At 42.7% G+C, this 21,809-nt stretch overlaps 1 protein-coding gene across 1 annotated transcript in view; it reads left to right on the forward strand.

The window, feature by feature from the left end:
- NUP188 (nucleoporin 188) overlaps window positions 1–21,809 on the forward strand; it is a 49,522-nt gene that overhangs the window by 5,364 nt on the left and 22,349 nt on the right. Inside the window, exons 2-21 of the mRNA XM_056860557.1 lie at window positions 142–196; window positions 1,264–1,337; window positions 4,824–4,908; window positions 5,671–5,751; window positions 6,128–6,172; window positions 7,228–7,320; window positions 7,438–7,557; window positions 8,921–9,132; window positions 10,571–10,685; window positions 11,484–11,684; window positions 12,670–12,759; window positions 13,823–13,888; window positions 14,954–15,073; window positions 15,392–15,518; window positions 17,121–17,276; window positions 17,664–17,790; window positions 18,200–18,287; window positions 18,609–18,685; window positions 19,901–20,015; window positions 20,195–20,315. Coding sequence (XP_056716535.1) covers window positions 142–196; window positions 1,264–1,337; window positions 4,824–4,908; window positions 5,671–5,751; window positions 6,128–6,172; window positions 7,228–7,320; window positions 7,438–7,557; window positions 8,921–9,132; window positions 10,571–10,685; window positions 11,484–11,684; window positions 12,670–12,759; window positions 13,823–13,888; window positions 14,954–15,073; window positions 15,392–15,518; window positions 17,121–17,276; window positions 17,664–17,790; window positions 18,200–18,287; window positions 18,609–18,685; window positions 19,901–20,015; window positions 20,195–20,315 — 2,168 coding nt within the window. The remainder of the gene's footprint in view (window positions 1–141; window positions 197–1,263; window positions 1,338–4,823; window positions 4,909–5,670; window positions 5,752–6,127; window positions 6,173–7,227; window positions 7,321–7,437; window positions 7,558–8,920; window positions 9,133–10,570; window positions 10,686–11,483; window positions 11,685–12,669; window positions 12,760–13,822; window positions 13,889–14,953; window positions 15,074–15,391; window positions 15,519–17,120; window positions 17,277–17,663; window positions 17,791–18,199; window positions 18,288–18,608; window positions 18,686–19,900; window positions 20,016–20,194; window positions 20,316–21,809) is intronic.

Genomic DNA, 21,809 nt, shown 5'->3' on the forward strand with positions numbered 1-21,809 from the left:
TAAATTTTCTCAAAAATTTCCTTTTTCCCCTGCAAAAATTTGAAAAAAAGTTTTTTTCCTCATGGCTTCCACATTTCCAGAAATTTTTTATTTTGTACTGACCCTAAGGTTTGTAACCTGTTGCTTTCTCTTTGTTCCTAGGAGCAGCAGAGAACTGTGGACCATTCTGCTGGGCAGATCAGCTTTGAGAGAACCAGTAAGTAGAGCAAGGGTCAGAGACGGCTTTATTAGAGATGGCTTTCAGGATTTCTGCTTTCATTCTAGTGAGTTTTGTTTTGCTGCTTAGTCTCTTTCTTTCTCTTTGTACAGTGAGATTTTATCTGTTGGTCTTCTCATGTCTGTTGTGTTTCTCCTCTTTCGATACTGCAGCTTTTTACTAGGAAAGGGGTGCTTGTATGTGTTTACCCAGTAGTTCCTTTCTGTAGAATGAGCAGACGTGGTGGCCTAGGGTAGAGCTGTGGGCTCTAGGAAAAAGTCTCTTGGTTTGACCTGACTGAACTGAGTGTGCCCAGAAGTTGGAAGCACAGTGTCTTTGGCAACTTGCCTTAACTCTTTCACTTGACCTTTTACTAGGTATGCCAGACCACTGCCTGGCAACTCAAGGAGCAGGTAGACATGACATCACATGATGCATCGACGTTATGTCCGGGTGGAAATCCAGTTGCGATGTCCACTGAAGCTCTGGGAACCATAGAGTTTCCAGAGTGTCATCTGCTGCCCTGACATCATATCCAGCTTTCACCTGGATTTAGGGCTTTGAAGCATCGTGCAATGTCATTTCCACCCCCACCCCCCCACACACATACTATTCTTCTGCTGGCCTGGACTCAAGAGTAGGTAGGTGGGCCCAGCTGGTGGGAGACTGCCCACCTGAAGTGGGCAAATGGCATGCATCCTTTTTACCCTTAACCAGAGCAGAAAACAGTTCAATTTCTTGTAAACTATAGGTGATGCTTCTTGACTTCTCTTTGTTTCCCCGGCTCTACATATGGTGGTAGCATAAATAAAAACATATGTTTTAATATTACTGGTACACTTTTATCCCTTCTTTCTTCCAAGGAGCATAGGTTGGCATATGTGGTCCTCCCTTCCTTAAAACAACTCTGTAAAATAGCTTAGGCTGAGAGACAGTGATAGCCCACGGTCTCCCACACAGCTTTATGGCAGTGTGGAGATCTGAACCGGGGTCTCCCAGCTCCTAGTATGATCCTACTGTGCCATGCTTGGTCTCTGTATAGTAAGCACTGTTTTGTTCTGTTCTAGGCTCAGATTGCAGAGGAGTTGAACAAGAATTGGCAGAGACTGCTCGAAGGGCTTTCCTACTACAAGACGCCCAGGTAGTGCATTTGGCTGATGGAGACAGGGCCTCACCATTGCTGTGAGGCAGAGGAGCTAGGAAATCTGGAGGGCTGCTATAGTGCCGTGGGTGGCAGAAGCATGGTCTTCAATTCCGATGGCTTTCTGAGAGTGTGGAGAGTTTGGGCTTGTATTTCATTCGTTGCATGAATAAATTGCATTCCATTCACTGGATTATTAATACGGTTGGCAGCAGCTGTGGGCATGCTTGGCCAAGTCCCTCTTGCTCTCTAGCTGCTGCTTTAGCCTGGGGGAGGCTGCACTTTTAAAATTTTAGTTTGTTATGGTAGGGGTCATATGCTTTGCTGGTTGAATGTGCTGTGCTCCATCTCATATGTATATAGAAAAATACCACTATGCAACTGAATGTGATAAATTTAAAAAAGGTGATTTATAATAACACTTATAAAAGCTTACAAAAAACACCAAAACATTCATAGCACCAAAATACAATCTAAGCAATATTCCGGAAGAGTTTAAAGACCATGTAAGGAACAGATTTGCATTACTAAGTTCAAGTGAATGTAAACCTGAAGAACTATGGGTGGAAACTAGAGATATTATCAAGGAAGAATGTGCAAAGACTATTCCTGTAGACAAAAGAAAAGAAAAACCTCGATGGATGTCTGAGGAAACTCTTAAAATTGCCAGAGATAGACGAGAAGCAAAAGTAGAAGGTGACAGAAATAGAATCAAAAGTCTAAGTGCAACGTTCCAGCGACTAGCACGTAGAGACAGAGACCTATTATAATAACCAGAGTAAAGAAATAGAAGAGAACAACAAAAAAGGAAGAACAAGAGATCTGTTCCACAAGATCCAAGAAATCAAAGGGAAATTTAAAGCACGGTTAGGCATGCTGAAAGATCAGCATGGAAATACATTAACTGAACAGGACAAAATAAAGAAAAGGTGGGAAAAATACACTGAAGTACTATACAGAAGAGATGAAAGGATAAAAGATTCTTTCCAAGAAGAATCTTTTGAAGAAGAACCTACAGTTTTAGAAAGTGAAGTGAAAGCTGCATTGAGAGCAATCGGGAGAAGCAAATCACCAGGAGCAGATGGGATATCAGTAGAGCTATTCCAAGCCACAGAAACGGAGTCCATCAAAATCTTGACAAGAATATGCCAACAGATATGGAAAACAAAACAATGGCCCACAGACTGGAAATGATCCATTTACATTCCAATTCCCAAGAAAGGAGACATCAAAGATTGCAACAACTATCGGACCATTGCATTAATTTCTCATGCAAATAAAGTGATGCTCAAAATCTTACAGCAAAGGCTGTTACCATATATGGAACGAGAAATGCCTGATGTTCAAGCTGGTTTCAGAAAAGGAAGAGGCACTAAAGATCATATTGCAAATATACGCTGGTTACTGGAGCGTACGAGAGAATTTCAGAAGAAAATCAGCTTGTGTTTCATAGATTACAGCAAAGCTTTTGACTGTGTGGATCATGAAAAGCTATGGCTGGTTTTAAAGGAAATGGGTGTGCCACTACATCTGATCGTTTTGATGCGCAACCTGTACTCTGGACAAGAGGCCACAGTTAGAACAGAATATGGAGAAACGGAATGGTTTCCAATTGGTAAAGGTGTCAGACAAGGATGTATTTTATCTCCCTATCTCTTCAATCTATATGCAGAACATATAATTAGGAAAGCTGGATTAGATTTAGATGAAGGTGGAGTGAAAATTAGAGGGAGGAACATTGATAATTTGAGATATGCTGATGACACTACATTATTGGCAGAAAATAGTGAAGATTTGAAACAACTACTGCTGAAAGTTAAAAAAGAAAGTGCCAAAGCAGGACTGCAGCTGAACATCAAGAAAACAAAAGTAATGACTACAGGAGAATTACACAACTTTAAGGTTGACAATTAGGAAATTGAAATTGTTCAAGACTTTCTATTCCTTGGTTCCACCATCAACCAAAAGGGAGACTGCAGCCAAGAAATCAGAAGGAGATTGAGACTGGGAAGGGCAGCCATGAAGGAGCTAGAAAAGATTTTGAAGTGTAAGGATGTGACTCTGGCCACCAAGACTAGATTAATTCATGCCATCATATTCCCTATTACTATGTATGGGTGTGAAAGCTGGATAATGAAGAAAGCTGATAGGAAGAAAATAGATTCCTTTGAAATGTGGTGTTGGAGGAGAGTGTTACAGATTCTGTGGACTGCCAAAAAAACAAATGAGTGGGTTATAGATCAAATCAAGCCTGAACTGTCCCTAGAAGCTAAAATGACTAAACTGAGGCTGTCGTATTTTGGTCACGTCATGAGACGACAAGAGTCACTGGAAAAGACGGTCATGCTAGGAAAAGTTGAGGGCAGCAGGAAAAGAGGAAGACCCAACAAGAGATGGATTGACTCAATAAAGGAAGCCACAGCCTTCAATTTGCAAGATCTGATCAAGGCTGTCAAAGATAGGACATTTTGGAGGACTTTCATTCATAGGGTCGCCATGAGTCGGAAGCGACTTGACGGCACTTAACACACACACATAATAACACACATAGACATAACATTCAACATAAGGTCTCGCGATTTTATTCTTGTCTCGCATCAGCTTCATCAGAAGTCTGTTGCTTTTTTATCTTGCTATTTACAGGAGAATCTTGGGCGCTCTTTTTAGTCCTGTTTCCAAGCAGATTATTCTGTTTAAATTGGCAGATCACACTGTGTGGGCATCAGACTAAAAGGAGTGGTCAAGTTAATTATAAATCACCTTTTTGAAATTATATAATTTATCACATTCTGTTGCATAGTGGTATTTTTTTCTATATCCATGTACTTTGGGTACCACTCCCCTATTGGGATATTGCAGTGCTCCATCTCATGGCAGCTTCTGTTAAAGACTGTAGGTGAAATGGATCATCGGCTTGATTCAGTGTGAAGCAGCTTCCGCTTTTGGAATTCACAGTCCCAAGATGTGGTGTCGGCCACCTGGCTTAATAGTGGACTGCTCTACGGAGAATAGGTCTACCAATGGCTGTTAGCCTCGATAGTTAAATGAAAGCTTCAGGGACAGTGTACCAGTTTCAGGGGGAGGCACACAAGGGGTAACGGGCTGTTGCATTCGTATGTCCTTGTGGGCTTTCTGAGACATCTGACTGACCACTGTTGGAAGCAGTATGCTGGATGAATTGGCTCTCTGCTTATATTTAATGAATAAGAGCATTTTTAGCCCAAGAGACTATTTAAATAGGTGGAGAGTTCCTTCTAAGGGCTCGAACCATTTGTTTGGCATCTGTGATGGTCAAACAGCTGAGCTCTGCTTGTTCTCTCAGCTTTTAGTCCCTACAATACCTTGAGAAGGGGAAGTAATCAAATTGCACTGAAAATCCCAATGTAGATGATGCACAAATTACAGATAGCTCCATTACAGACGTTCACCAGGGTTAATTACAGTCTTTCTTGTTTTTTGTTTTAATGCTGCTTTTTAAATCCATAGTGCAAGTTCAGCAGAAAAAGTAAAAGCTAATAAAAATGTGGCTGCTCCGCTGAAGGAGTTGGGTCTTCGTGTCAGCAAGTTTTTGGTGAGTAGAGGTCACAAGTGGCATTGTATCGTGCCCTACCTTCCTTCCCTGTGGACAAAAGGAAGGGTGGGACTAGACTTATGAAGTTGTCATCTTGTGCCCCTACTAGTACGGCACTTGTCCAGTGAAGCAGCAGGAGCAAAACCGGGGAAGAGGGGGGATTGTGAGGCACTGTAGGAATTCCCCGAATCTCTATGGTTTTTACTATGGAGAAAATATTCCCATCTGGCAATGGCAACCCTAGGTTGGAGGCAGGGTACAGTTGGAAGGGAAGCCAGTTCTCTTTGGAGCTGGCCAGTTCTTCTTTGTTGTTAGAACAGAAATAGGTTTTTTGTTTTTGTTTTGAGGGCTGGTACAATAAGCCACCACAATTTGGAAAACTGTTTCTTTAATGACCAGAGGAATTGAGAGTGTAACGGGGACAGATTCAGTTTGCTATTTTCCTCCCCAAGGATTTGCTCCAAGGAAAGAGGCATTTAGTCCTAAGGGGGGGGGTCTGTGGCTCAGTGGTAGAGCATGGGCGTTGCACGCACATGGTCCCTGGCACCTCCAATGAAAGGATCTTGGGTGTCAAATGCTGGAGAAGACCTCACTGTTCCTGAGCCCCTTGGAGTGCTACGGCCAGTCCGACTAGACAGCACTGAGTCGGCTGGACCAGTGCTCTGACTGCCATAAGGCAACTCACTGTGTTCATACGGAAGGAATAGCTGGATGGTTTTGGCCCTCTGGGTGTAACTTAACTGAATCTGTATGTTGTTCCAGGCTTTAGACGAAGAGCAAAGTGTGCAGCTATTACAATGTTACCTTCAAGAGGATTACAGAGGGACCAGAGACTCATTAAAGGTTGGTAATGAGCAACTTGATGGAACATCTCTCTTTTCCAGCAGTTCTGTTGACAGGCGATCGCTGCGTCTCACCCCTTGTAGCTGTAGCTTTGGGGCTTTATTCCTTTATTTCTCTATTTCCAAAACTAAGTATTTGAATTACAAGGAGTTCCCCTGAGCCATAGATAGAGGACAGAATAAAAGGAAAAAGTACTGGAGTGAAAGCCCTGAAAGACTGTTTAATGTTACAGTTGATTCTGTACTCTGTATATTACCTGAAATGTGTGTCCCAAAAAAAAAAGGTGAAGTTGTGGTGCCTCTCAGCACATCCAGTATGAAAGAGTTTCTGTTGCATCTTAATTATTACTTAATGCTGTTGCTTTTTTAATTTGCAGACTGTTCTGCAAGATGAAAGACAAAGTCAGGCTCTCATATTGAAGGTCAGTAACTTGACTAGGCAGTCTTTTTTTTTACTATTCCTGTATGCCACCGTTCTGTGTCTAAGACAGTGATTCCCTCATGGTGCATCACATCCTGGGCGCACAATCTTTGTCTGGAGTTTTTCCAGCAGCCACTGGATGGGTACTGGAAAATCTTTTGCAACACCAAAAAGGGTTAAAGCGGGGGCAGTGACCTTATGCACCATGAGGGTGGGAACTGAAAGATGCACCATTTCTAATGGCTCATTCTTTAGAAGAATAATTTACAGATTTACTCTTATTTGTTTATTTATTTATTTTAGAAGACTGATCTGTTTGACATTATGAGATCTTTCCACCCGAAAGAGCATAATGGTTTGAGGTGAGGGAGGAAGTTGGTTATTGAGGTGGAAATTTAGGCTGAATGAAACAATCCATCTTACAAGGAACAGACGGTCCCATATTTAAATAAATGAGGAATTGCTCAGTTTTTATCTGGCACCTGGTGTGGGAGAAAATGGGATGGTGGGGGGAGGGTGCTGCAGAAGGAGGTTCAGTTCAGGTAACCTGCCAAACTGAAGAACCCAAACTGTGAGTTGAACTTCTAAGTATATTTTGGGAAAACAGTGCTTCTCACTGGCCGGTCTTGCTTTCATTTTCTAGCCTCTCACTTTCAAAATCTCACTCATCTCTCTGAATGCAACAGTCTTTAAAGGCAGAGCAATGGCCATAAGTGTTTCAGGACACATATCAAGCCAAACCAGAGCTTGGGGTGAAGGGAGTACAAGCTACTGTTTTTTTCTGGCTGGTTTCAAAATTATGGCTTGCCAATTCAGATGCCAAGCCATAGCTGAGCTCCCTTAACCATGGTTTGAGTGTGATATTTGAATTGCTCGAGAGCTAGAGTCTCGCTTCCCTGGAGCAATGAACAGTTTTGTGCATGTGTTTGTGTGAGAGAAAGAACAATCTTGCAAGTTGGTCACTGGATTTGCTAAGCGGCTTTGTGGGAAAGGCTTGTGAAGAATTAAAACACAACCACAGTTCTCAGTAATACAATAGGTGGTGCTTTTTCACAGCTTGCTGACTATTACTATGAGGAAAGGATTTGTATTCTTCGCTGCGTCGTGCACCTCCTCACTTATTTCCAAGATGAGAGACATCCCTATATGGTAGGTATGGTGCTCTGTGTTCTAATATTACCACATACTATTGTATACATTGTGTGTTCATTGGCATCCCATGTATTTAAGAGATAAATTGTGATTTTGCTTTTTTTCCCTTTAAAGGCCCAGTATTCCCAGTGTGTGGAAAAGCTAGATAAGGAACTGGTTCCTAATTATCGTAAGCAGTTTGAAGAGCTGTATAAAGCAGAGGCACCGACATGGGAAACACATGGAAGTCTAATGGTATGTTGTTCCTTTGATATCTTTGTGCAGTGTACTTTGAGTAGTCGAGTACAGCAGGATTGCTATGTCTGAATCCAAATTCACTGTGTATCTATCCTCCATCTGGAAGAAGCTCCTGTTGTTCTTGTAGGACTTCTGGTTCCAAATAATGATGCTCCTGGTAACATTTTTTTTACATCTACTGAAACACTTAGCATGGCACAGAATTAGCTGCCTGTGTTAAGACCTTCAAAGTACCCCTTTACTTCTCTGTCCAGTGGTGAGCAGGTCTGTGTGTTGTGCACTCTTTAGCTGGAAATTGCCTCCCAAAGTGGCTTAAAGTAATATACGTATATCTATATGTATATTTGTATGCCATCCGGAGCACCTTGGACTGAAAGTTAAAAAGAGGAGGATTGTGACCCTTTTTACTGGGGTGTATACACCGTGTCTTTGGTGGTATTTGTTAGCCATGCTGACTGGAACTTGTATTATTTGTTTGACTGGATTCCGTATTCCTTTGTGTTCTGCATAGGAGGGTGAAGTGCATCTTGCTGTCTCCTGCGTGGCCTCTTTGGTCTTTGTTGGGGAGGAACCAAATTCCCCCCCTTCTGTCTGTACTTTGGGGTATTTGTACCTGTGCTTATGTGACCAATTCATATAAAGCTGCCTTATTCTGAAGTAGACGGCTGGTTTTGGTTGCCAACCTCCAGGTGGGGCCTGGAGTTCTGGAAGTACAGTTGATTTTTAGACTACTACAGAGATCAGTTCCCTTGGAGGAAGTGGCAGCTCTGGAGGGCTGGCTCTATGGCATCACATCTCCACTGAGCTCCCTACTCTCCCCAAACTCTGCCTTTCCCAAGTACCGCCCCCAAATCTCTAGGGATTTCCCAAGCTGGATTTGGCAACCCTACCACTGGTATATCAAGGTGTAATGTTGTACAGTGGTTGGAGTGTTGAGTTAGGATCTGGGGGACCTGGGTTTGAATCTCTACTCTGTCATGGAAGCTTGCTGGGTGACCTTGAGCCAGTCATACACACTCAACCTAGCTTACCACTCAGGGTGGTTACAAGGATAAAAGGGAGGACTGGAGAATGCTGGAAGCCGTTTTGGGTCCCCAATGGGACAGATAGGCAGGGTATAAATGAAGTAAGTAAGTAAGTAAATAAATAAATAAATATTCTCCCTAGCAGTAGTCCTCCAGGGTCTTGGGCAGAGATGTCTCTCCAGGTATCTGCTGTCTAAGATCTTTTTAACTGGATGCTGGGGATTGAACCTGTTACCTCTACCTGCACGGCATGTGCTCTGCCACTGTGTCTCAGACCATCACCATGAATATATATATATATATCTATCAAAATACAACCTCTTCTTCTTACACAGACAGAGCGGCAAGTTTCTCGCTGGTTCATGCAGTGCCTCCGCGAACAGTCCATGCTGCTGGAAGTCATCTTCCTTTATTATGCCTATTTTGAAATGGCATCAGAGGACCTGCTGGCTTTTGCCAAGTTGTTCAAAGACCAGGGGTTTGGCTCCAGGCAGACCAACAGGCACCTGATTGACAAAAGCATGGATCCGCTCATAGATCGTATTGGGTGCGTGTGCCACATCTGATGGAGTAGATCGTTCTTGCAGTGAAGTGAACTTGTTTCTAAGAGCTGCTTTATAACATGACTTTTTATCTAAGTAGATGAAGGGGAAAACAAAGTATATAGTAATGTGCAAAAGTCATACATGCATCTATTTCGCCACGTATAGACATGGCTGGGAATCTGTGATTGGCAGGGAGTTTCCAAAATGTGTGCGTACAAAGTTGCCTCCTGCTGAGTCAGACATTTGTTCCACTTATATCCTCCCTTTTCACACCAAACTTGATCCTCTGGGTTGCTAACAAGTGTATAAAATCCAAGATGATAAAATAACAAAAATTACAATTAACATGATAAGCAGTAGCAGCAAATCCTATTAAAGATCCAGGAACCAGTCAATCAAAAAAGCAGTTTAAATTTCAAAGTGCTATTTTAAAATGGCAGAAAAAGCGGTTTGGATTTTTCTCCGGTAAGATAACCACTAAAAGTTGGGGAGAGTGGGACAAGCTGCCCTCCTTAAACAAATTCACCTGACTTCTAAATAAAGATGGATTTGCAAGGTGTATGTGTTTAGGGATCAGTTCTGTAATTGGGACTCTATCCCCAAGAACCACAAATGTAGAGGCACCCACACAGAAAGGTCTTTGATGGCCATCTCAGCTGGCAGGCGTGTTCATCTGGCCCGGTTTTATGTGTAGAATTAAAAGCAGACTCTTAGCCTTTCCACCTGAGATCCTTTCAACTGGAGATGCCAGGGGACTTAACCAGCAGAGAGCCAGCATGGTGTAGTGATTAAGAGCGGTTGTTTGGAGTGGTGGACTCTGATCTGGAGAACCAGGTTTGATTCCCCACTCTTCAACATGAGTGGCAGTCTCTAAGCTGGTGAACCGGGTTGGTTTCCCCACTCCTACACATGAAGCCAGCTGAGTGACCTTGGGCTAGTCACAGTTCTCTTAGAGCTCTCTCAGCCCCATCTACCTCACAGGGTGTCTTGTGGGGAGGGAAAGGGAAGGTGACAGTCAGCCAGTTTGATTCTTCCTTAAGTGGTAGAGAAAGTCGACATATAAAAACCAACTCTTTTTCTTCCTCCTCCTCCTCTTCTTTCTCTTCTTCTTCACCCCCTTCCTTAACTGAATATGTTTTCTCTAAGTTTGTAATATAAGGTGCCACTTCTTGTTGTGTGGTGATCATCTCTTTGAATCACTGGGTGTTGAAGAATAGGTAGAAACAAATATTCTCTTCAGCCTGCAGTTAATGATGCTGATCGGTGTTTGTGACGGTTCAGCCAGCTCTTATTTGTCGATGCATCAGATTCTGAAACATCTTTCATTTTCTTTGGTTTGTGTATAGTTGCAGTATATCATGAATGGTTGTTTTTTTTTCTTATTGCACCTGTTTCTGGTTATAACTTCTCTCTACCTCTCCCGCTGCCCTCCTCCCACAGCTACTTCAGTGCTCTAATTCTAGTGGAAGGCATGGAAATTGACTCTCTGCATGAGCGTGTATTGGATGACAGGACAGAAGAGCATAAATTTGCTGGCAGTGGGCAGGTTCGCCAGGTAAACCTATAGCCCATCCTGCGTCCCTACACAATAGCTAGTTAATGCAGTTTGTAGAAAGTACCACTGACTGATCGGAAATCACTATAAGAACCTAAGAAAGGCCATGCTGGATCAGACCAAGGTCCACACAGTGGCCAATCAGGTGCTTCTAGGAAGCCCACACTATATTTGTCTACTCATGTGAAAACTCTCACTGAAACGTTAAGTGAAAAAATATGGACAACAGTGTTTTCTAAGGCAGAACTGCAAAATGGATTGGGGACAGTATAAAGTCATCATGGGAGCACTCATCTTTGTGGCTCATAAAAGCACTCTTCTATCTGTTGATGGAGGAGAATATTCTTGAGAGGGTAGTCCTCCAAGTTGCTCTGGGGGTGGGGGCCATGCAAGTCTGAAAGAGCATGTCCATTCCAGAGGGGTCTTCCCCCTTGCCCCAAGTTCCAGTTCTGCAGAGATGGGGCTTCAGAGGGCTCTTGCCTGGTTGGGGCATTTCTATTTTAATTCCCTCCATGTGGATGTTAGGCTAATCCTATAAGCCCCAGTTTTGTGCAGGACTAATGTCTTTGTCTCCGAACCCAACAGATTGTTGTAAACATTTTTAAAAGTACTTCTGTATTGTTATGTCTAAAATTTGGTCTCAGGAAAAAGATATTCCTTGTTTCTGAGAGGTGAGGAGGATGTGAACAGTTATTTCTCCATGCAAAATTAAAGCATGCCTGTTGGACCTAAATTTCTTATGTGCACAGTATCCCCCCTCCCATGTGTAATTGCTTGACTTCTGTCTCTTCTGAGCAGGAAATGGACTGCCTACTGCTCACTCTTGGGGATATCACCCATCATGCTCCTGTCCTCTTGGCCTGGGCTTTGCTCCGCCACACAGTGAGCCCTGAAGAGTCAACTGGTGTGATCAGGCGAATGGGAAGCACTGCTATCCAGTTGAATGTATTCCAGTATCTTACAAAGCTGCTCCGGTCCCTAAGCAGTGGGGGAAAGAATGTGAGTGTCTTCTGGTCTCTCAAGAGGTTCTGTCTGGGAAGAGAAGTGTACCTGAGCAAGTGATGCAAACTTTCTGCTTGAATGACGTGTGGCTGGCCAGCAGGGCACCTGCTTTCTTAACAGCAAGACCTGTAACCATCAATCACATAGGTCAATGTGTGTATTATATAATTGGCCAAGTGACAAAGAACGGACTATACAAGGATGATGAATCAGTTTGTATCATTAGGCTTCAGACTTGCCAATCCAGATTAAACCGTTGCTTGAGGGTCTGGTGCCACTTCCTGGTAGTGTTTATTAATTAACTGTTTTATTTATTTATTTAAACATATATAACCTGCCTTTCCTTATGTTCAAAGTGGCTTACAATCTAGTCACGAGACCATTGAAACCAGAATAAAATAACAGACCCCAAATGTCTCGCTCCTGCCCTTAAAATATTATTTACTTATTAAGACCTCTATTTAGTGTTGTCACATCTGGTTTTATGACATTGTGTTAGTCCTAGGAAAAAGAACCGCCCAGTGGATTGTGAGCTGAGCATCAGCATGAGGAACATTTCCATCCTCCTCATTATTTGTAGACTTTTCATAACCGCTCGTTTAAATATACCCGCATTTGAATACATTTATATAGATTCTGTTGACATTTCATAGATTGCTTTTGTAAAAGCTGAGTCAATATATGCTTGTGGTATAAACTTTTTGCATTAGAGTGTCTGATGGTGCTGACAGAAACTTTTGGTCTGCAACTTTACTCATGTGGTTTTTGAACGAGGCAATGCTGATTCTGTGACTTCAGGCAGATGATGAGAGGGAGGGCATCTTGGCCATCTTCTGGTCACTGGCGGTGGTGGTGGTGGGAGGTAGTTGTGAATTTCCTGCATTGTGCAGGGGGTTGGACTTGGATGACCCTGGTGGTCCCTTCCAACTCTATGATTCTGTGATTCTTGTTCTCTGACGGGCCCTTTCCTCTGTTTCCGCAGTGTACTGTCAGCACCGCATGCATGTGTATTTATGGCCTCCTTTCCTTTGTCTTGACATCACTGGAATTGCACACGCTAGGCAACCAGCAGGTAAGCTTCTGGGCATGGAATATGGGTCACTGTGTGTGTGTGTGAGGGAGGTAGTTGTGGATTTCCTGCCTTGTGCAGGGGGTTGGACTAGATGACCGTGGTGATACCTTCCAACCCTTCTAAGCATCCTAAAGCTGGTCTGGGTCTAATTATATTGCTTACCTTTACGATTCTGCCTTCCTCCTGCTAGCCTGGAATAGGTTCATTTTCTGGGCAAAAAAAGATGTGCATTGCACGGTTGAATAATGATATCCTGAAGGTTCTCTGTTAATAAAATTGAATTAGAGTTTGAAACTTAGGAGTATAAAAGCAAGTTGAAACCATTTTAACTGACATGGTCCCGTCCCCCCTGAATACTAGAAACTAGTTTTGTGGAGGTGGAAACTAGGGGTGTGCACCCAGACATACCCTAGCCCAAATTCTGGGAGTAATGATAATTTATCTTCTGGAATTTGGGGAGTGTTTCAGGACGTGTAGGAGCGGGGAGGGAGGGAGAGGAGGCTTGCCCCGGAAACCAGCTGTTGGGTGGCACAGGGGCCCTTTAAAGTTTAAAGGGCCCCTTATTTTCTCCAGGCTAGTTGAGAGGCTAGATCATCCCATAGAAAATAGTGCTCCTTTAAAACTTAAACGGTGCATGCTCTGCCAAACAGCTGTTTGCCAGTTTAAGATTCTTTCTTCCTCCCTGCTGCTTCTGTCTCTGAGGCTGGGGAAATGGCACACAAAATAATGGTTCTGGAGTCCAAAAAACATACTTGAAATGTAATCCTGAACTGGTATAAAATTCAGGATAATGAAAATCGTGCCCTCACTGAAATCCTGAAACAAACTCAATACAATTTTTTTGAAGTGCACACCCCTGGTGGAAACTAGTTTTATGAAGGTGCTTTAAATTCTTCAGAGGTTCCAGACCCTTTGAGAAACTTTAGGTCCCTGGGCTGTTTGTTAAGAGAACTATGATAGTCTTGAAAGGTGGTTTAGTGTGGTCAAGCCTAAACAAACATGATAAACGTGTGTGTAATGTGTTGTGTGTCTTCTGTCTTTCTTCCCACCCCCACCCCCAAAGGACATCATTGAGACTGCATGTGAAGTTCTAGCTGCTTCAAGCATTCCTCAGCTGTTCTGGAAGACAGTAAGTTCATTGTAGGAGCAGCACTTTTATTTCCTTCCATTGGTCAAAGTCTTGATGGAAATCCCAATACTTTGGTCACATACCCTTATTTGCTTTTTAAGAGCAGCTTTCCATGGTCAAGCGTTGTTGGGACGATCTGTGGCTCAGTGATAGAGAATCTGCTTAGTATGCACAAGGTCCCAGGTTCAATATCCAGCATCTCCAGTTAAAGGAACCAGGCAAGTAGGTGATGTAAAAGACCTCTGCCTGAGACCCTGGAGAGCTGCTTCCCATCTGAGTAGACAATACTGATTTTGATGGACCAGTGGTCTGGTTCAGTATAAGGCAGCTTCATGCGTACATATGTTCTTAAGAAAAGCAGGCTGCAGTTGTAGGTGGTCAGGTTTGTTTCTTTGGAAAACCCCACACAGTCTGTGGTTCCTGTTTATGCCTTTGTGTTAATCAGTTACGGTTCTGCTCAAAGTAAAATTTATACTAACTGTTCTTCAGTGATGAATGTTATCCAAAAGCAGGAGACTCCTTTTGTGGCTGGCAGAAGGGTTGACTCTTCTGCGGAGAAGAGAGAAAACCAAACCAGCTACAGTGGTTGTAGCGGTAGCTGATTACTTCATCGCCTTTTCTCACTGATCATGCATATTAACTGAGAATTCACACACTCTTCATCTGTCAGTGAACTCTTTTTGCTTAAAGTTACTTTAATCTTTGACAGTTAATTGAAACATTTACAGAAAAGTTAGATTGTTTTTTTAATAGAGGTTGAGATTGGCCTTCTTATCTTGCTTTAGGAAGGACGTATCAGATGTAATTCGTATGCACCTGCAGATTGGCTCAGCCGCACCCGTTTTGGTTATCTCATATTTAGTTAAGAACCAATCACTTATCTAGATAGTAATCACATGATTATGATAAATCTTCAAAAAATGTTCAAGGTATGGGAAATTTAAAACATGATTCAATGAGAAGAACTTGGTTATCCATTGAAATTTATAAAGCTTGTGTGTGTTAAGTCTGCACGTGGTGATGAGTCTGTGTCTGTTAACTTACTTTTGTGTGTCTTAACTTCAGGAGCCAACTGCAGGTCTGGGCATTATCTTGGACAGCGTCTGCGGGATGTTCCCCCACCTGCTCTCTCCCCTTTTGCAGTTACTGACAGCCCTCGTTTCAGATAAATCCACAGCAAAAAAGGTACTTGTTGCAGACATGAGTCATAAAGAGAGAGTGTAATAGGTGGAGAAGTGTGGAAGGTTGACCAAACGCTAACCAATTCCTGATAATTTTTGTAAACTGTTTTTGTCTGAAAAGAAATGGGTGGGAATCTTGTGCTAGATATTCTTGGTTTGCTGTTCTTCCCCTGGAGGTTTTCTGACACTGGGCAGTTAAATATCACCAGCCACTGTGGCGGGACGGGCCCTGTCACCTCAGCAGCTTCAAGAGCCACCATGTGGGGGTGTCTTCAGCTGACTTTCTACCTCTTCAAGCAACCTTGACTCCCTCCACCTACAGGTGTACACCTTCTTGGATAAGATGTCTTTCTATATTGAGCTGTATAAGCACAAGCCACCTGACGTGATCTCTCACGAAGATGGCACGCTGTGGCGGAGGCAGACGCCAAAGCTTCTCTATCCCCTCGGTAAGGATGCGGGTCAGAGTTGCTGCCCCTTGGAACGTTGTCATTGTTTTGTATGTTTTATATGCTTTTTTGTGTGTGCTTCATTTTATGAGATGTGGTAAACTGCCTTGGGCATTACTTGCTGACAGAGTGAGGTATACCTTCAGAGGTCACAGTTTATGCTGGAAGCAGGATGCAAATATTTAACTATTTTATTTAAAATATTTGCATCTGGCTTCCAGCGTAAAATGTGACCTTTGAAACAGCTAGAAATGTAAAAGAATGTTAAAAATGGATCTTATGGCAACCATTCTGCTAATGGCAAAGTTTTCCTCTGGTGTGAAGAGCCTGGTTCTACAGATTTGTAGGATCCAGCAGTCTAAAATTATCTTTAAATATAGCCAATTTACGATCACATTTAAAAAGTATAAAGTAAAAGGCAACAGCATCAGTCACATTAAGTAGAGGCTTGCATGTTTCCACATCGTCTGTAAGGTGTGTGTGTTAAGTGCTGTCAAGTCGCTTCCAACTCATGGCGACCCTATGAATCAGTGTCCTCCAAAACGTCCTATTATTAACAGCCTCGCTCAAGTCTTGCAAACTGAGGGCCGTTGGCTTCCTTTATAGTCAGTTCATCTCATGTTGGGTCTTCCTCTTTTTCTGCTGCCTTCAACTTTTCCTAGCGTTATTGTGTTTTCCAGTGACTATTGTCTTCTCATAATGTAACCAAATAGCCTCAGTTTCATCATTGTAGCTTCTAAGGAGAGTTCAGGCTTGATTTGATCTAGAACCCACTGATTTGTCCTTTGGATGGTCCACAGTATCTGTAAAACTTTCCTCCAACACAACATTTTAAAGGAATAAGAACATAAGAAAAGCCATGCTGGATCAGACCAAGGCCCATCAAGTCCAGCAGTCAGTTCACATAGTGGCCAACCAGGTGCCTCTAGGAAGCCCATAAACAAGACGACTGCAGCAGCATCCTGTCTGTGTTCCACAGCACCTAATATAATATGCATGCTCCTCTGATACTAGAGAGTAGGTATACATCATACTAGTATTCATTTTTACTGATAGTCATGGATAGCCCTCTCCTCCATGAACATGTCCACTCCCCTCTTAAAGCCTTCCAAGTTGGAAGCCATGACCACATGGCTCAGGGACCATGGCTCAGGAGGGAGGGACCATGGATCAGTGGTAGAACATCTGCTTGGCATGTGGAAGGTCCCAGGTTCAATCCCCAGCATCCCCAGTTAAAGGGACTAGGCAGGTGAGGTGAAAGACCTCTGCCTGAGACCCTGGAGAGCCACTGCCAGTCTGAGTGGACAATACTGACTTTGATGGACCAAGGGTCTGATTCAGTATAAGGCAGCTTCATATGTTCATGTGTTCACATCCTGGGGCAGGGAGTTCCTGTATGTTTCTTAAGATACCATCATAGCTATGAAGATCAGAGATCGGTTTGATTTAAAAGATCGGGGGAAATTAGAGGGCTGTAATTTTCTGGAATCCATATTCACGAGTAGCTGTGTAGAACTGCAATAGATGAACATCCTAACTTCTAAAATTCTAGTACTGTGAAGGTGCTTAGACTTAGTTTTGTAATCTTCCTTTTACTTCTAGGTCTGGGCCAAACCAACCTCCGGATACCTCAGGGAACAGTGGGCCAGGTGATGCTGGATGACCGAGCCTACTTGGTACGATGGGAGTATTCCTACAGCAGTTGGACGCTGTTCACTTGTGAGATTGAGATGCTGCTGCATGTTGTGTCAACAGCAGGTGAGTCTTTAGAACTGTGAGATGTTGGGGGTGCCACCAAATAGAAATAAATATATTAGCATCTTGCGTGAAGCTGCGTTCACCAAGTCAAAGCATCGGTCACCGTCAGTGTGGTTTGTTGGTACTGACAGTGCCTCACTGTTGGTCTCAGATAGATATCATTCCCAGGCCTGTTAACAGAGATTCTTTTGAACTATAGATGCCAGAGGTTGGGCCTCCGTCTCAGACACTCAAGATCATGAGCTCTGGCCCCCATAATTCATTCTCTTTCCTCTCATGTTTTTTTGCTGTAAGTTATTGGTGAGGTGTAGTTTTCATTTTATTATTTTTTGCCCAAGCCTTTTCTTAAATTGCATGTTTTCATGATAAACTTGTTTTCTTTCTCAGATGTAATTCAGCATTGCCAGAGGGTGAAGCCAATCATCGACCTGGTTCACAAAGTCATCAGCACAGATGTGTCGATTGCGGATTGCCTCCTGCCCATCACATCGCGGATTTACATGCTGCTACAAAGGTAGGTCAGCTGAGTAGCCTTGACAGTTCTGGATTCACTCAGAATTACCAACAACAAACTGTTAGGAAACTGAGGGGTAAAATTGTGAAAGAATCAGTGGGAAGTAATGGTTTGAATATCAGTCTAGGATCTGGAAGTATGGGCTCACTGAGGTGATCTTTAGCCAGTCAATTTTTTTCTCTGCCTAATCTGCCACACGGGTGCTGTGAGGATAAAACAAGTAAGGGAAAACCTAGTATTGCTTTGCAAGACACCTTGGAGGAAGGGCATAATAAAAATTTAATATAACGTAGGTTCTAAGATGGTACTCAAATCATAGGAGTACCTTTTGGTATTTTTAAACCTCCACGTACAATTCTTTTCTCTCTTTTTTTCTCTCTCTCTTTCTTGCTCTCTCTCTATGTTCCAGGTTAACTACTGTAATTTCTCCCCCTGTTGATGTTATTGCTTCTTGTGTCAACTGTTTGACAGTCCTGGCTTCCCGGATGCCTGCAAAGGTAAAGGAATATCACTTCATTTCCCTGTTACTGAAGTTACCTTCTTTGTCAATCAGTCAGTCACTGATTACTTTCATAGACCAGTAGAATAAAGCATACATGAACAGAGTGGCTACAAGAACACATATGCAATCTTCCATTAAAATATATATATATATATATATAAAAAAACAAATATGTTTCCCTGAATCAACACTGTGTACCACAGTAGACTCTGGCATCTTCACAGAATCTGGCGACTCTTATCAGAGGTTTCAAATTCAAGGGCTATAACCCTTCTTTGTACAAACAGCAAAATGCACCGCTTGTTTTCCTTTTCAGGTTTGGACTGACCTTCACCATACGGGATTTTTACCATTCATTGCTAACCCAGTTTCTAGTCTGAGTCACATGATCAGGTAATTTGACCTCTATAGCTCTTTGCTTCCTTTGTCCATTGTTAAACAGACAGTTGGGTATACGGCACAAAACCTGGGATGCTAGCAAAATTTAGCCTTTATGCAACACTTCAGAATTTTCCAAGTGCTTAATTATTTCTGTAATACTGATAACATCTGTTTTGAGGAGCTTCTGCTGCTGTTCTAATTAATTGTCATGACGACACCTTCAGTACTCATTTGAAAAGGGAGAGTAGAACTTGGGTAGTTTTCTCTATCTTGTTGTGAAATAGAACTGCATTGTCCTTGTTCATCTTATGAACTTTAAAGCAGCCTGAACACCACAGTTGGAATCAGGTGAACTTGAAATTAAACCCGCTTGGTGCCAATTCAGGTGTCCCAACAAATCCTGGTTTGTACTCATGCGCTTGCCTTGCTGTGCATACAGAGGGTGATTAAGAGATTTTGGTTTGGGAAGCATTGAGTCAAGCTCCAGTTTGCTCTGATGTCTGAAATGCAAGTCAGACTTTTCCCACCCACTAACTGGGATTCTATATGTGAGTTTAGTCCCCATTTAGAATTCCTGCCTTGCTGGGGGGGCAGCGGGCGGGGGGGGGGCGGGCATGTTACAGTCTCCAGTTCGCCCAGGATATCATGGTGAACTGATGTTTGATTCAAGGCCTCCTGGAGCTGGCAGACTTTAATTGCCTGCCTCTACTTCATTTGTGTGTGTGTGTGTGTGTGTTGGGTATCCTAAGTGAGTTGATGCTTCCCAGGTGAGACTGTACAAAGTAAGTCTTTGTTCATTTTGACAAGAGGAGACCCTCTTTGCTTCTTCTTCCTCGGTTTCAGTTTGTTTTTCTTGCATTCATACCAGCCTTGCACTTTGATTTCACTGATGAACATAAACGGGAATGGGAAACTAGAAGGCAAAATTCTTGTCTGTGTCTGACAGCAGGGATCTTGTCCAGACTGGTCCTGGTTAACTGGCCTGTGTGTGTGCCTTTTCCATGCAGAAAAATGGCGGGAAATGTGATCCATCGCTGTGAAATGCAAGCCCTTTAAAATCTGTGTGACTAATGGTTATTGCATTTTAGGTATATTTTGGAGTTCATATTACTGAAGTGTTCTGGGTACATAGCCTGTGCCTTTGCTCAAGATGGCCTGCTTTCCTTGTTGTGTATTATTGGTCTCATGGCACCATTGTTCCCCCCCCCCCATGTCTGTTTTCCACAGTGCAGAGGGAATGAATGCCGGAGGCTATGGGAACTTGCTAATGAGCATTGAGCAGCCTCAAGGTGAATATGACGTGACTGTCTCCTTCCTGCATTTAGTCATGACGCTTGTCCGGGTAAGTGCTTTCGGTGAGAGGGAATCCCATAATACTGAAGGGGAAGAAGAGAGGGGATCTGTGCACTCTCGAGTGCTGCAGAGTAGTGCTGCAAGCATTTTCCCCTGATTCTTGCTACATCAGGATTTCTGTTGTTGTTCAGTGTTGCAAAAGATTATCTGGTCTGCTGCTTTCTCTAGGGGCAGCTTGGCAGTACCCAGAGCCTGGGGCTGGTGCCTTGCATCGTGTTTGTCTTGAAGGAGATGTTGCCAAACTACCACAAATGGCGCTATAACTCCCATGGAGTGAGAGAACGGATTGGTAAGCATGGCTTCTCCAAGGGGCCTGCAACTTTTCTCTCAGAAATACTCGGCCTCTTTCTCTGGTTTATACTTTTCCTCTCAAGTTCTTGGGTGGCAGCCTGCCTGGTATCTGGGACCTCATTACGTCATTACCTACCATTCAGAGCTCTTTGGGGTTACGATTGAGCTAAGCCTCAGTAGGCTTAGCTCAATCGTAAGCTACTGTTGTTCAGTAGGATCAATTCACTCTCCCTCTGGCTCTTCTGGTGATCAAGACATAGGTGGTAGATCGTGCTTTGTGTAAGGGTCCTAAGGGATCTGAAGAGGGTCGGGGGGGGGTCTAAGGGAGGTGGGACCCATAACTGTCTGGATTTTCCTCCTCTAGAACAGAGATTTACTAATTAAGATAGATTCAGAGGGTAGCCATGTTGGTGAACAGTAGAAAAGCTAGATTCGAGTCCAGCAGCACCTTAGAGAACAACAAGATTTTCAGGGTATAAGCTTATGAGAGTCAAAGCTCCCTTTTGTCAGATACAAGTGGGAACGGAGATCCCTGAGTCCTTATATCCCAGTCTGAAGGTGGGAAGGGTGTTGCAAAGAAACGAGTCAGGATGCAGAGGTACAATGCAAAATGTAATCAGCTTGATTAGAGCAGGGGAGCAATGCTTAGGGGCAAAAAATTAGCATCTGTAGTGAGATAAGAATCCTATATCCCTATTCAGCCTGGGGGTGGGGGTGTCTGTGGTTTTGAATTTGTGAAAGAACTCAAGTTCAGCAATCTCAGGTTGTATATCTCCCCTGGAAGCTTCTCTTTTTCTTTTCTTTTAAAAGTAATTTTTATTAAGTTGTCAACAACATAAAACACAACGTTCAGGACATACAACATGATATTTAGTAGCATAATTTTGCACATCTTAGACATGATATATATATACACACACACACACACACACACATACACACACATATAAGTATGAAGTGGGTCTACAATCAGCCTAATATCTATTATTTAAGGATTTATTATATTTTTAAAATATAATTGGAGGTATATGAACTTAATTCTAAACAATAAAATAACCTATATTTCTAATTATAAATCAAAAAGCCATGTATTGGATCTTATGGTCAATACTAACAATAAATGACGTTACTATACATGTTATAATGAAATAATAAAGTATCAAAGTTTATCTCTATGTCATAGCTATTTGTAGTTATTACATAACTACCACACTAGAGCCGTCTCTACTGTAACAGTTCATATTAAGTATTAATTTCTGTTTCACTTTAGAATATATTCAAAATACAATTTCCAGTTCTTAAAAAAATCTTCTCTGGGTCTTTTATTCACAATGTTTGTCAGCTTGGCCATCACTGCATATTCTGTTAATTTATCTAGCCAGTTGTTCAGTGCTGGGATATATTCTTGTTTAAAGCTTCTCTGTTTGAGGACTACCACTTGTAGATGAGCAACAGATTGTACTGGAAGATCAAAATGTTCTCCCACTGTGGT

This window comes from Euleptes europaea, chromosome 14 (assembly GCF_029931775.1).
Source record: "Euleptes europaea isolate rEulEur1 chromosome 14, rEulEur1.hap1, whole genome shotgun sequence".
In the NCBI taxonomy this organism is placed as follows: domain Eukaryota; kingdom Metazoa; phylum Chordata; class Lepidosauria; order Squamata; family Sphaerodactylidae; genus Euleptes; species Euleptes europaea.